The sequence below is a fragment of the Elephas maximus genome, chromosome 25 (genome assembly GCF_024166365.1).
Source record: "Elephas maximus indicus isolate mEleMax1 chromosome 25, mEleMax1 primary haplotype, whole genome shotgun sequence".
NCBI classification, from domain to species: Eukaryota; Metazoa; Chordata; class Mammalia; order Proboscidea; family Elephantidae; genus Elephas; species Elephas maximus.
The window spans coordinates 17,546,624-17,559,897 of NC_064843.1; the positions used below are offsets into that span (position 1 = coordinate 17,546,624).

The window sequence follows — 13,274 nt, forward strand, 5'->3', positions numbered from 1 at the left end:
CTTTAGTTTGCAAAGGTCCCTGGTTGACCATTAGGAAAGATGGAAATTTCCTAGCTGGATTTCAACAAAAGGAATGGCCAATTGTATAATTGTTGAATGGGATTAAAAAAAAAAGAATCATGGCTTAGGAAGCATAGCTTTCTTTCATTCAAATCTATGTGTTCTTGTGAGTTATGACTCTTGAAATCAAGTCATTAAAACCAAGCCTGGTAACGAAAACTGAGGACCAGTGCTTTGAATGAATGTATTGCAAAATATTAAAACAATGCTTTCAAAAAATGACACAGACTTAATCAGTTGCTGTCATTAAATATATTTGTGGAAAACATTAATAGTTTTCACTTTTTAATAAAATAATACGTGCAGGAAAATGCAAATAAAGGCCAGTTTTGGGTTTTCAGAGAAATTGTACAGAAAGTACGAAGAGTTCCCATATATGAGCCACCATTTTATGTTAATTTGATTGGCAAAATTAAAATGTTTGCTATTACCAAGATATATCCCCATATCTCTTAGACCTTGCTGGTACAGGTATAAACTGGTAGTATTCTTTTGTAAACTGTGTCCTACATCCACTCAAGAGAAACTCTTAACACCTACTAGAAAGATCATAGCCCTGTTCACAATAGCAAAGACCTGGACACAACCCAAGTGTCTGTCAACAGGAGAGTAGGTGAATAAACCCTGGTATTTTCACACAATGGAATATTTCACATCAGTCAAAATGGATCAACTACAATGACAGCAATTTAGATGACCTAAGGAAGCCCTGGTGGCGTAGTGGTTAAGAGCTATGGCCGCTAACCAAAAGGTTGGCAGTTCGAATCCACCAGGCGCTCCTTGGAAACTATGGGGCAGTTCTACTCTGTCCTACAGGGTCGCTATGAGTCAGAATCGACTCGATGGCAGTGGGTTTTGGGTTTAAGCAATATAATATTAGTGGGGAAAAAAGTAATCCTGGAAGATTACATACCCTTTTTCTAAGGTTTTTAAAAAATTAAGATTGTCTACTTTTTAGGAATACATGTAGGTGTAAGGAAACTTGCTAAAAGAAAAAGCAGAGGAATGAAGTAAGCAGGATTCAGGTTGATTGTTATCAAATGCAGGGGAGGGGACGGGGGTTGGGATGGGAACATACTGTGAGATGTAGGTTATGGTTGAGGTCCTAGTTGTGGGTGGTGAGTTTCTAGGTGCCATTATATCTTAGAAGCCAAGGTGCAAACAAGCAACCAAATAAATGTAGGCGTAGGCCAGCAGTGGGCCCATGATGACAATGTGTGGTGTAGCAAGGATCGTTATTGCTGTTAGTTGCCAAACAGTTGATTCTGATTCATGGTGACCCCATGTGACTGGAGTCGATTCTGATTCATGTTGACCCCATGTGACTGGAGTCGGTTCTGATTCATGGTGACCCCATGTGACTGGAGTCGATTCTGATTCATGGTGACCCCATGTGACTGATTAATCCACTTGCATGCACTAAGGATATATATATACAGAAAGAGAGAACACCCCAGGTTATACATATATATTTATTTTTTGTATATATATATATATATTTTTTATGTATATATATACCCCATAGGATGGCTATGAGTCAGAATAGAAGGCAATGAGTTTGGTTTAAGGATGAAGAGGGAGAGCCTGAGCTCTGGTTATACATATATGGAGCCCTGGTGGCACAATGATTAAGCACTCGGCTGTTAAGCATTCATTTGGTAGTTTGAACCCAGCCAGCAGCTCCTAGAGAGAAAGACCTGGCAACTTGCTTCAGTAAAGATTACAGCTTAGAAAACTCTATGAGGCAGTTCTACTCTGACACATGGAGTCACTCTGAGTCAGAAGGACACCCAATAGCATATATGAGTAGGTATGTATGTGTATGTATGTATATGTATGTTATGCACGTATACATCTGCAGGTTTATGTGTGTATACACACACCCCTCAACCACTGTAAAGGGATATTGGATTCTCCCATCCCCCGCCTCATTCAGCTTTTCTAGAGACAGCTGCTGTTCCCAGGTTATCCAGCCGCCTTTTGAGACAGTCTCAGAAGGAGACACCATAAACACAAACCGAAAAACCCGTTGCCATCCAGTCAATTCCAACCCATAGTGACCTTCTAGGACAGAGTAGAACTGCCCCATCGGGACTGGTGGATTCAAACTGCCAACCTTTTGTTTAGCAGCCAACCTTTTAACCACTGTGCCACCAGGGCTCCTAAACACAACCAGCACATATCTTTTCAAATGTCTTTACACACATCCCAAAGAAAGCTTTAAAAGTTGTTTTTAAAAAAAAAAGTCTCAGAGATTTAACCTCCAGTGACTTCACCCAGCGTTATACAAACATCCCTGAAGTCAATTCACAACTTGAAAATGAAGGCGAAGTTGGAGGAAAACAGCTCAGCTTTTGAGACATGCAAAAAATCAAGTAAAAATGCTCTTCTCACAGTTTCTCCCCTGAGGTTTGCCCAAAGGCAACCACACAAAAGGTGCCTTACAGGACGCTGCCAGACCCCACAGGGCCAGTGCAAGCTGTCTTTTCTTTAACTTGCCACATCCTAAAACTCACCCGCGGCACTGATTGAAAATACAGATTCCCAGGCCCGCCCCTCTGCTTCAAAGCTGAACTTGGATCGTTTTTAACGAGAGCTCCGCCTGACTCTCAGGTTCGGGCACGCTCCGGGCACAGCTCTACCTTAAGTAACTCCCCAATTTGCAGAAAGTAAACACCTGGGGGGAGGAGGTGGCTTTCTTGCTCCCTGTTGGGTGTCGCACATCTAGTGCAAGGAGAGGTCTCCTCGGGTCTCATCAAGGCCTCAGCCAGTCTGAGCACGAACCCTAATTAGCTCAGCCCTCCCCGAGGACCAAGCCTTAGTCACCTGCTGGGCGGGGCCCGGCGCTCCTGTGGGCCCCAGAGGCCTCACCTGTGTGGTCCTAGACCCTGGCGCTAGTCACGAGGTGGGGGGCGGGGAGAGGGCGCTGTGCGAACGTACAGACTCCTGGCCCCGCCGGCAGAATCCAGAGCTTTCGGAATCTGCATTTTTAACTGGTTCCTCCTGTAACGGTGGATCGCCCTGAAGCTGGAGGCTCTCCAGCCTCATTTAAATTTTAAATTCGAGTCCGCAACCGAAGTGGAGAACTGTGGGCAAAAGTTGGGCTTCTCAGCCAAGCACAACCTCCACGCGTGGCTCTCAACCATGGCTGCACATCAAAATCACCTGGGAAGCTTTAACAAAAAAACAACGCCCAGGTCCCAGGCCAAACCAATTAAGTGAGAATCGAAAAGCGTGACCTGTGCGGCGGCAGCAGCTACGCCATCACCTGGGAGCTTGTTAGAAATACAGACGCTCAGGCCCCAGCCCAGACCCACGGAATCAGAATCTGCATTTTAACGAGCTCCCCAGTGATTCCAAGCACATTAAAGTTGGAGGAGCGCTGCGCTGCTGAAATTTTAATGGGCCCATGTATCACCTGGGGATCTCGTTAAAATGCAGACACGGTTTCTCAAAACTTTAATGTGCCTGCGAATCACCTAGGGATCTTGTTAAAATGCAGATTCTGACTCAGCGGCTCGCGGGTGGAGCCCGAGAGTCTGCATTTCTAACCTGTCCTAGGTGGTGCGGAGGCTGCGAGCGCGCGCGCGCGCCACCCCAACCTGGGGACCTGGCTCCGGGCCAGCAGCCGTCAGGGCTCCTGATAAATCCTGCTGCGCCGAGATGAGCACGGTTACCGGGACATGCGCGTTCCGCCCGAGGGGGGGGCGGTGGGACGTAATTTGCCAACTCCGGGAATTCGTTGTGTGAAGTAGGCCACTTGGAGGGACTCTCCGGGAGCCTCGGTTCGCACACCATGTCAAGGCGCAAGCAGGCCAAGCCTCAGCACCTCAACTCCGAGGAGCTGCAGCCCGAGCGTCGGGCGTTGGCGGCGGCGACAGGAGAGGTGGCGGCGGGGGAGCCGGGGCAGCCGGGTGAGTGGCGCTGCGGACCCCTGGCCGCGCGGGGGGACGGGTTCCTGGACGTGCTCCCGGCCCGCGCGGGTGCGAGGGCCACTCAGGGGGCGTGGAAGGGCGGGCGAAGCTTCCAGCTGGAGTTCTGGGGCTCAGACCTGAGCGTCCCCTCCCTTTGTGAGTTACATCTTCGGGTAAATGACACCCTCCTCGGGTAAGTTACGGCCCTCCCCACATGGAGTTCTCCAGCCAGCCACTGCCCCCGAGAACTAGGAAACCTTCGGAACACCCTGGAAGGATGCTGCGACACTGCCCCCCACCCCCACCCCGTCTTCGAGGTGCGAGGCCACCCGGATCCCCGACCTCCTTGGCGCGCTGCAAGGTGGGCATTCCGGGTCCCGTGTCCTGGGCGCTTGGTCCTGGGGGTGCGGGGCGGGGGGTGAGGAGTAGCCGAAACACGTCTGAGTTCCTACGGTGGTCAGGCCCGTGGTGGCACAGACGCTTAAGGTCGGTCGGAACCCGCCAGCCGCTCTGGGAGAAAGATGTGGCAGTAACCTTCCATAAAAATTACAGCCTTGAAAACCCATACAGCAGGTCTGTTCTGTTCTATGTAGGGTCGCTACGAGTCGGCTGCAACGGGTTTTTTAACAGGGTGTTTATTGTCCGGTGGGAAGTGAAAGAACCGTACAGGCTAAATCGGTAGCAAGTGAAGTGTATTAGGAGTGAGTCTAGGGAAAAACCTAATAAAGCAGAGAAGGCGGGGTATGAGACGGGGGTGCTGGGGAGGCCTCACCGAGAAGGGGACCTCCCAGTAAAGACCCCAAGGATGTGAAGGATGGAGCCGCGGAGATCATTGCCGGGGAAGCTCGTAGTAGGCGGAGGGAACAGCAGGTGCGAAGGCCGGGGCTCAGCGAGGCTGCAGCCGGACGGAGGGGTGCTGAGGTCAGAGAGGTGACGGGAGGGAGTTAGATGGTGCAGGCTCCCGCAGGCCCCTGGACTTTTCCCGCTAGCTGAACCCCTCATTTACCCACGGGCAGTGCCTTGGCATCCGTGGGAATCTCAGTGGGGTGGGGTCGGGTATCTGCATTTCTGAGGTGCTTCCCCTTTCGATTGTCTTGCACCCAGATGGGGACAGCGTAGGTTAAGCTAATACCTCTTCCTTTTGCCTTTTTAAAGCAAGGACAAGAGGAGGGGGCTTTAACTGGACTTTTCTCCTCTTCTTTCCCCTTCATTTTCCTGGCTCGAAGAGGGTCCCTTTTTCAGGGAGACACAGACCTCGGGGGTGTGGGCTCTGCTTTCATTGGCACCAACTGCAACTTCTGCAGTCGGTTGGGTGGGCTCTGGTGACCACACCTTCCCGGGAGCTTGTGGAAGAGCACATAACTTAATGAAGCTCTTCCCCAATTAATACCAAAAAAAAGGGCTAGTTACTGTTGAGTCGATTCTGACTCACAGCAACACTATAGAAGTTAGTAGAACTGGCCCATAGGGTTTCCAAGGAGCAGCCGGTGGGTTCAAACTGCTGACCTTTTGGTTAGCAGGCAAATACTTAACCACTGTATCACCAGGGCTCCTTTCTCAACTAATACTGTGTATTAAAGGAACCCTGATGGCTCAGCGGTTAAGCACTGGGTTGCTAACAGGGAAAGGTCTGTGGTTCCAACCCACCAGTGGCTCCCTGGAAGAAAGACGTGACAGTCTGCTTATGTAGAAGTTTGTTGTTCAGCACCACAGTCTGTTCCACCACAAAAGGATTAAACACTGCCCAGTGCCATGCCATCCTCACAATCCTTGCCATGTTTGAGCCCACTGTTGCAGCCACTGTGTCAACCCATCTCCTTGAGGGTCTTCCTTTTTTTCACTGTCCCTCTACTTTACCAAGCATGATGTCCTTCTCCAGGGACTGGTCCCTCCTGATAACATGTCCAAAGTACCTGAGATGAAGTCTCGCCATCCTTGCTTCTAAGGAGCATTCTGGTTGTACTTCTTCCAAGACAGATTTCAGCCTTGGAAACCCTGTGGGGGCAGTTCTACACAGTCCTATAGCACCCCTGAGTTGGAATGGACTCCGCTGCCATGGTTTTGGTTTTTTTTTTTTTTCCTTTGGGGGAGGGGAGGCGTTGTTAAAAAGCCTTTGTTGGATGGAATCACCATAACTAAAGTTATTAGAGGGAAGCCCCTCCCCTTCCCATTGTACCTAAGGCCTAGAATGGGAGTATCCAAAACCTGTTGCTTGGAGTCCATTCCAACTCATAGCAACCCTATAGGTCAGAGTGGAACTGCCCCATAGGGTTTCCAAAGGGCAGCTGGTGGATTTGAACTGCTGTCCTTTCGGTTAACAGCCATAGCTCTTAACCACTGAGCTACCAGAGCCGTACAATGGGGGTAGATAGTTTTAACACTGGAGGGCCCTCCTGGAGTGGGGGAACAGGGCTCCCACAGCCACAGCCTGTGGGGGGGAATGGTGCAGAAGGGGTGAATCTGTGTTATATGGTACTGAGGTGGCCCTCCCATGGTGGCAGAGCAGAACCCACTGTCATCCTAGAGTCTCTTCCAACTGATATGTCTTATCCCTGCATGTTAGGTCCATGATGCTGAGCAAGAGGGACACCTTTTCTTTTTTTTCTAATATTGGGCCACTTTAAGTGGCGTGTGACTTGCCAACTCAAGTAGCTTTTGGAGGAAAATGTGAGGAACAGGTCATTTGGTAGACCTCCTGTCACCACCAGTCTCGGGGGCGGGGCAAGAAAACAGTCTTACAAAGGGGAGTGTCAGTAGTTTCTTAAGGGGTTAAAATGCCCACTGGGCTACACTGGATTCTTAGGGCCAATGTGGCCCACCCCCACTTTTCAGACTGAAAGGGTCTCTGCCCCTACATAACACATTCTAAAGAGGGCATGTGGGCTTCAGACCTTGCCTGGTTTCCTGGATGTTTAAAGAAGGAAGTCTCTTTGGTCTGCTCCTGACACTTCCACCTGGGCGATCCTTATAGTGTTAGACACATAGAGTTTTCTGGTAGCTTTAATCCACCCACGGTCTCCACGTGTCTGTTTTCAAGGTTGCATTGCAAAATGCATTTCTCTCCCCGGAGAATCTGGTAGCTCATCAGTGAATAAAACTAGTAACGTGTATGTAGTACTGACTTACTATGTACAAGATTCTTTCCCATGTGCTGAGGAATTTAAATCTTCATCCAGCCAATGAGATACGAACCAGGATCCCCATTTTACAGATGAAGAAACTGAGGAGTAGCAAAAGTTGAGTAATGTATCCAGGGTCCCATAGCCAAGCCATAGCACTGGAATTTAAAACTAACCAGTGTGCTTGACAATCTCTCATTGAGATTTCAGCATTGGAACTACCTGGGCATTTTGTTAATTCTGTAGGATTAAAAACTTTCAAGAATTTTGACAGTTTACTCCTCTAATGTGTCAATTCCAATGTAGCTGTATGTGAACTGCAATGTAGTTGTAAGGTTTTGTTTGTGTTTTCCCCTGATGGGCATAGGTTGGGCTTTAGATCTGGCAAGTGGGGGTTCTCAGCAGCTGAAAACTTCTATTCTGCAACCTTGAGCATCTTATGAGGCAGTTTCCTTTCTGGTAGAGTTTCTCAAAGTGTGGTCCCCAGACCAGCAGCATCAGCCTCACTAGGGCGCTTAGTAGAAATGCAGATTCCCAGGCCCCATCCCAGACCTACTGAACAAAGGCTCTGGTCCCGCAATCGGTGTTTTTATAAGCCCTCCAGGTGATTCTCCTGCATGCTCCAGTTTGAGAACCACTGGGTAGGAGTTGTGCCTTGGTGGCGCAGTGGTGAACGCACTCAGCTGCTAACTAAGAGGTCAGCAGTATGAACCCACCAGCTGTTCCGCGGGAGAAAAGTGTGGGAGTCTTTCATAAAGATTACAGCCTTGGAAACCCTATGGGGCAGTTCTGCTCTGTCTTACAGGGTCGCTATGAGTCAGTATCGACTTGATGACAAAGGTTTTGGCTTTTGGCTGTGAGTTGTACTTTTCAAAATTTAATGTACATTGGAACCACCTGAGCCTCTTGTTAAAGTGCAGCTTGATCTCAAAATGAAGATGGAGTCTACCTTCTGTTATAATCTGGGTGGAAGGGGGGGTTGCCACAGACACTGGCCTTTAATTTATAAACGAGTTGATATCTCATTTTTTAAAAATTAAGATCAGACATTGGTAGCACTTTTTTGTTTTGTTTTCCTTGATTGAAGTCTGTTTGGTTAAGAGCTATCTTGGGAGTACTTTGTTCGAGAGGTTTTTAAGCCTATGTATTCTCGGATCGAACCATATGAAATTATTGCTCTTTGACCATTTTGGCCTGTGAAAAGGCAGCTTCACATGGTTTAACGTTGCTAAAGCAGAGAGACCAGTGCAGTGAACTCCCAGGTACCCGTTTCTCAGCTTCACCTGTTAATGACTTGTGGCCAAACTTGTTTTTTGTTTTTTCTTAAATCCTATTCCCCTGCCTCAGATAATTTGGAAAAAAAATTAGAGGTGTAGTATGACTCATAAATATTTCAACATGTATCCTTAAAACATCAGGATTTTTTTTTAAAAAAATAGCTACAACTTCATTTTCACACCTTAAAAAAACATAAATTCCTTTTCAGTCAGTGTTGGTTTCTGAATGTCTGAAATGGTTTTTGCTTGGTGTGTGTGTGAAGACATACACAGCAAAACACACATCAGTTCGACAATTTCTACATGTGTAATTCAGTGACACTGATGATGTTCTTTAAGTCGTGCCCCTTTCCTCATAGCCTTGTCTGAATTGTTTCACCATCAACAAACTCAGTGCCCTCTAAGCTTGTCATTCAGCCACTGGAGTTGCTGTTGTCAGTTAGACCTCATCTAGATAGTTCTTTAAAAGCACACAATGCTCAAGGCAGCTCACATGGCTTTTAAAGTATGTTTGAATCAGGATCCAGATGAGGTCCTGATACTGCAGATTGTCTCCTTAGTCTTTAGTCTGTGGCTTTCCCTCATCTTTTTCCTTAGTTGTTGAATCAGCTGCATTTTGTCCTGTAGAGGGTGGAGCTTGATGTGTGTCCTGTGATCTGTTGTTGGCGTGAGACAATCAAGTTCCAAAACGGAAAGTAAGCCTTTGGAGACAGCAACTTGACTTTGCCAGGACATCCAGCTCTTGGTTGCAGCTAATAATACTGTCCAGGCTTTTATGTCATCTTCATTTCACTTTGCTCATAGTTCATAGTTATTTTACAAAGGAGGGCAGTTGACAGCTCAGTGGTAGAATTCTTGCCTTCCATGCAGGAGACCCAGGTTCAATTCCCAACCAACGCACCTCGCATGCAGCCACCACCCATCTGTCAGTGAAGGTCTGTGGGTTGCTATGATGCTGAACAGGTTTTAGTGGCGTTTCCAGACTGAGATGGACTAGGAGGAAAGGCCTGGCCATCCATTTCTAAAAATCAGCCAGTAAAACACAACAAATCACAGTGGTCGCATCCTGTTGTACATGGGGTTGCCATGAGACAGGGACCAACTTGATGGCAGCTATCAACGGCAATATTTTGCAAAAATACTGGCCTGCCACGGATCAGAAATTTTAAACAAAAACGTTGATTGAGAAGTGCTGCCGTCAAGTTTTGCAGCCCGGGTTCTGCCAGCTCCATCTTCATGATGTTACCATGTTCTTCTGTCCCCTATTCTCTCCTCTGAATTGGTAATTGGAGGAACGGGATTTTTATAAGACTGGTTAGGCTGAACACGGCTTTCATTTTATGAGGTTTATCTTGGCAAGGTATGGAAAGAAGGTGAAATAAGCCCACTCCTGCTATACTAGAAGACTTACCATGGTTTATGGTTATGTCTGAGAAAATAAGTAACGCTTTCACATTCTAATTTCAGCTGCAGAACTGGATAATGATGTTTCAAAGCCAGCCGGCCTCTCCACCGAAAGCTCTGACACCCAGAAGGCCCCTGTCACCTCTCTTCCCTCAGAGGCAAAGGAACAAACAACTACCCTTGGAGAGAGGACATTCAACTGTTGCTATCCAGGTAGAGGATAAAGCCCTTTCTCTGGGCCAAGCCCTGTTAAATTCAAGCTCTTCATTAATTGACTTGCTGATCCTTGTGTTACCTGCATGGTTAAGGCATAGGAGCGTCTATGCCGGCACACACCGCCCTCCCTGTGGGCTCTGAATCCTGTGGCACCCAGAGCTCAGCCAGGGACTTCCCAGAACATCAGCTTTATAGTAGCTTCCTTGCGAGGTTGCATTTTAAGAAGAGCTGTGTTTTCTGTCTTCTCTTCTAGGTTGCCACTTCAGAACTGTTCATGGCATGAAAGATCTGGACCGCCACCTCAGAATCCACACGGGTGAGTACCCCTTCGTTTTTGTTCATCGTGTTAGTGAAGAAGCAAGGAAATAGATAGGAGTCAAGGGCTGGGAACATGGCGGTGAACAAGGCAGTCTCTTCCTCACAGAACTCAGTTTAGTGGAGTAGGCGGTGACCTTCAAGTCACCAAGGCAGCAATGGGAAGACGAGTTTGGAGAACCTATAGTAGGTCACTTGATCTAGGCTGGTCAGGCAAAGGCTTTCCGTAGAAGTGACCCTTGACTTGAAGTATAAAAGAGGGGTGAGTATCCAGACAAGGAAGAGAAAGACAAGCATTCTAGGCAGAGGGAACAGCAGGTGCAAAGGCTTGAGGGAGGGAGCAAAAAGGGTATGAGATGAAGTTGTAGAGGTTGGAGGAGGATGGACCACACAGAGGTGGTGTGGCTGTAGCAGTCTTAGATAAGATCAGTAAGATTAGGTGTGACTAGGGCAGCCCTTGTGCTGACTGCTTAGAATGCAGAGAAGTAAGATACGCTGGAGTAACGGAATGCCATTGTCTATAAGTTGTTGTTGCCAGTTGGGATCGAGTCAGTTCTGACTCATGGAGACCCCATGTGTGCAGAGTAGAACTGTCCCGTAGGGTTTTCATGACTGTGACCTTTCAGAAGCAAATCGCCAGACCTTAACTCCCAAGATGCCCCTGGATGAGTTTGAACTGCCAACCTTTTGGTTAGTAGCCCAGTATTTAACCATTCGTACCAAGCCAGGGATTCTTTATCCCTAAGAGGAGTCTGCAGACTACAGCCCATAGGCCAAACCCAGCCTACTTGTCACGCCCATTTATGTAGTCTGTGGTTGCTTTGGCGCTAAAATGGCAGAACTGAGTAGTTGTGGCAGAGACCATGTGGTCCACAAAGCCTGAAATATTACTTTCTGGTTTTTACAAGAAACTTTGCCAACTCCTGGCCTATAGTATGACTCTATACTAGATTGGATGAGTTAGCATATTGGTTTGCTTGCTCTATGGAAATCAAAAGAAGTGGTTTAAACAAGATAATGAAGTCTTTTTCTCTCAGGTAGCATTTCAGAAGCAAGCCGTCCACAGCTGGTAGAAGGCTCTGCCATCCTTACTGTCAGATTTCATCTTGGAGTCTGAGGCAGCTGCTTTAGTTCCCTGAGTCTCTCAGCCAGTGGAAAGTAGAAGGGTGGCCTGGGAGCTCACAAACATCCCTCCCTGAGGCCATGACCCAGAAGTAGCATCCTCTGTGTCTAGGGGAATGTGAGGAACACTTTGTCACCTGCCAGGCCCAGCATCAATGGGGACTAGGAAATGGTTTTAGAAAGGGAAGCCACATGTTCTGCTAAAACTATGGAGCTCTGTCATTAAGGAGAAGAGGACAGATCCTTCTGGACTGTTAACAGGCTCTGCCAGAAGTAGACATTGTGCTCTAGAAATATGGAAATGAAGGGTCAGTTTTACCTGGGGTGGGTGGCTCATGAAAGACCTCTGAGTGAAGGAAATGTTCGGTTCTCACCGTGAAAAATGAGCCTGCCCAGATGACAACACTGGTGGGAACCTGAAGATTGCAAGAGCCATTTGAGAAACGATGGGGAGGCACCACCAAATGGCTGGTTTAGGCAGCAAAGTGGGTGGCTTTGTCCTGAGGATAACCCAAGAGTGGTTCTCAGGGGTGGGTGTTGTATTAGGCTGCAGTGGGTAGAGGACAGGGATGCTGCCAAAATCCTACAGAGTACAGGGCAGCCCCCCATGACAAACAGTTATCTGGCCTGAAATGTCAATAGTGCCAAGGTTGACCTAGAGAGATAGGCAGAGGCTGGGTTAATGATGGCTTGTTGAGGTATCATAGAGCATGTTGGGGAATACAGAAAAGTGTAAGGCAAGGCCCTGCCCTTGGTGGGGCTCACTGAGTCAGGGAAGCAGATGGACATGAATAGTGCAAATGTGGGGCAGACAATCACTCATCTTGTAGGTGTAAACTTTGACTTGTTACTACTCTTGGATACTTAGGATACGTCTCTGGGTCCAAAGCAGCTGCTATAGTTCTTGGAATCTCTTAGCCAGTGGAAAATAGAAGAGGGTCTGGGGAGCTCACAAACATTCCTCCCTAAGGAGGATACAACCCCAAAAGTGGCATCCCTTGTGACTAGTAGAATAGTGAGACACAACGAATGGGGACCTAAAGCCAAAGTTTTTCTGCCATGTGACGGTACAGGTGTACGTGGGTCAGGCTACAATGGTGGCTACTCCCAGGGTTCCTACAACCCAGGCTCTTTTGTTTTTGTTTCTTTGCCATCCAGGAATATAGCTCTTACAGGCAAGGTCCGAGATGGCTTACCACCACTATGGCTGCACTACAGGCGGGGAAACGAGGGCAGGCACCCTTCCTAGAAGGCATCTATCACTTGGGCTCATGTCCAGTTGGCCAGACACATGGCCACTCCCAGCTGTGAGGGAGGCAGGGAAATGAAACCTTGATCGTCCATGTGCCCAGCCACTTACAAATAGAAAGTTCTGTTACTGTGAAGGAGTCCTGGGTGGTATTGCTGATGCACTTGGCTGCTAACTGAAGATTGGAGGTTCAAGTTCACCCAGGGGTACCTTGGAAGAAAGGCCTAGCTGTCTACTTCCAGAAAATGACCCGTTGAAAACCCCAAAGAGCACAGTTCTACTCTGACACACATGGGGTTACCATGAGTCCGAATCAACACAACGGGAACTGGTACCACCATGGAAAAGAGGGAGAACTGACAGAGGGGCAGTGTTTCTGGCACCACTGGAGGTGGGAGGCAGGAATGGTAATGTGTACTTTGGTAACTAACTAAAGCTTGAGCTGGACCTTTGCCTAGCTGGTAGAACGATGGCTCTCAAACGTTTTGCTCTAAGAACCATTGTACATTTAAAAACTGAAGACCGCCCCCCAAAGAGTTTGTGTTTGTATGGGTTCTGTCTATAGTTACTTCATTAAAATTAAAACTGACTTTAAAAA

General features: G+C 47.8%; 1 protein-coding gene across 2 annotated transcripts in view; it reads left to right on the forward strand.

Moving 5' to 3' along the window:
• The window catches only part of ZFP64 (ZFP64 zinc finger protein), an 89,034-nt gene that overhangs the window by 58,270 nt on the left and 17,490 nt on the right, over positions 1-13,274 (forward strand). For both annotated transcript variants that reach the window (XM_049869192.1, XM_049869191.1), the window contains 2 exons: positions 9,838-9,987; positions 10,244-10,306. In XM_049869192.1, coding sequence (XP_049725149.1) covers positions 9,838-9,987; positions 10,244-10,306 — 213 coding nt within the window. The remainder of the gene's footprint in view (positions 1-9,837; positions 9,988-10,243; positions 10,307-13,274) is intronic.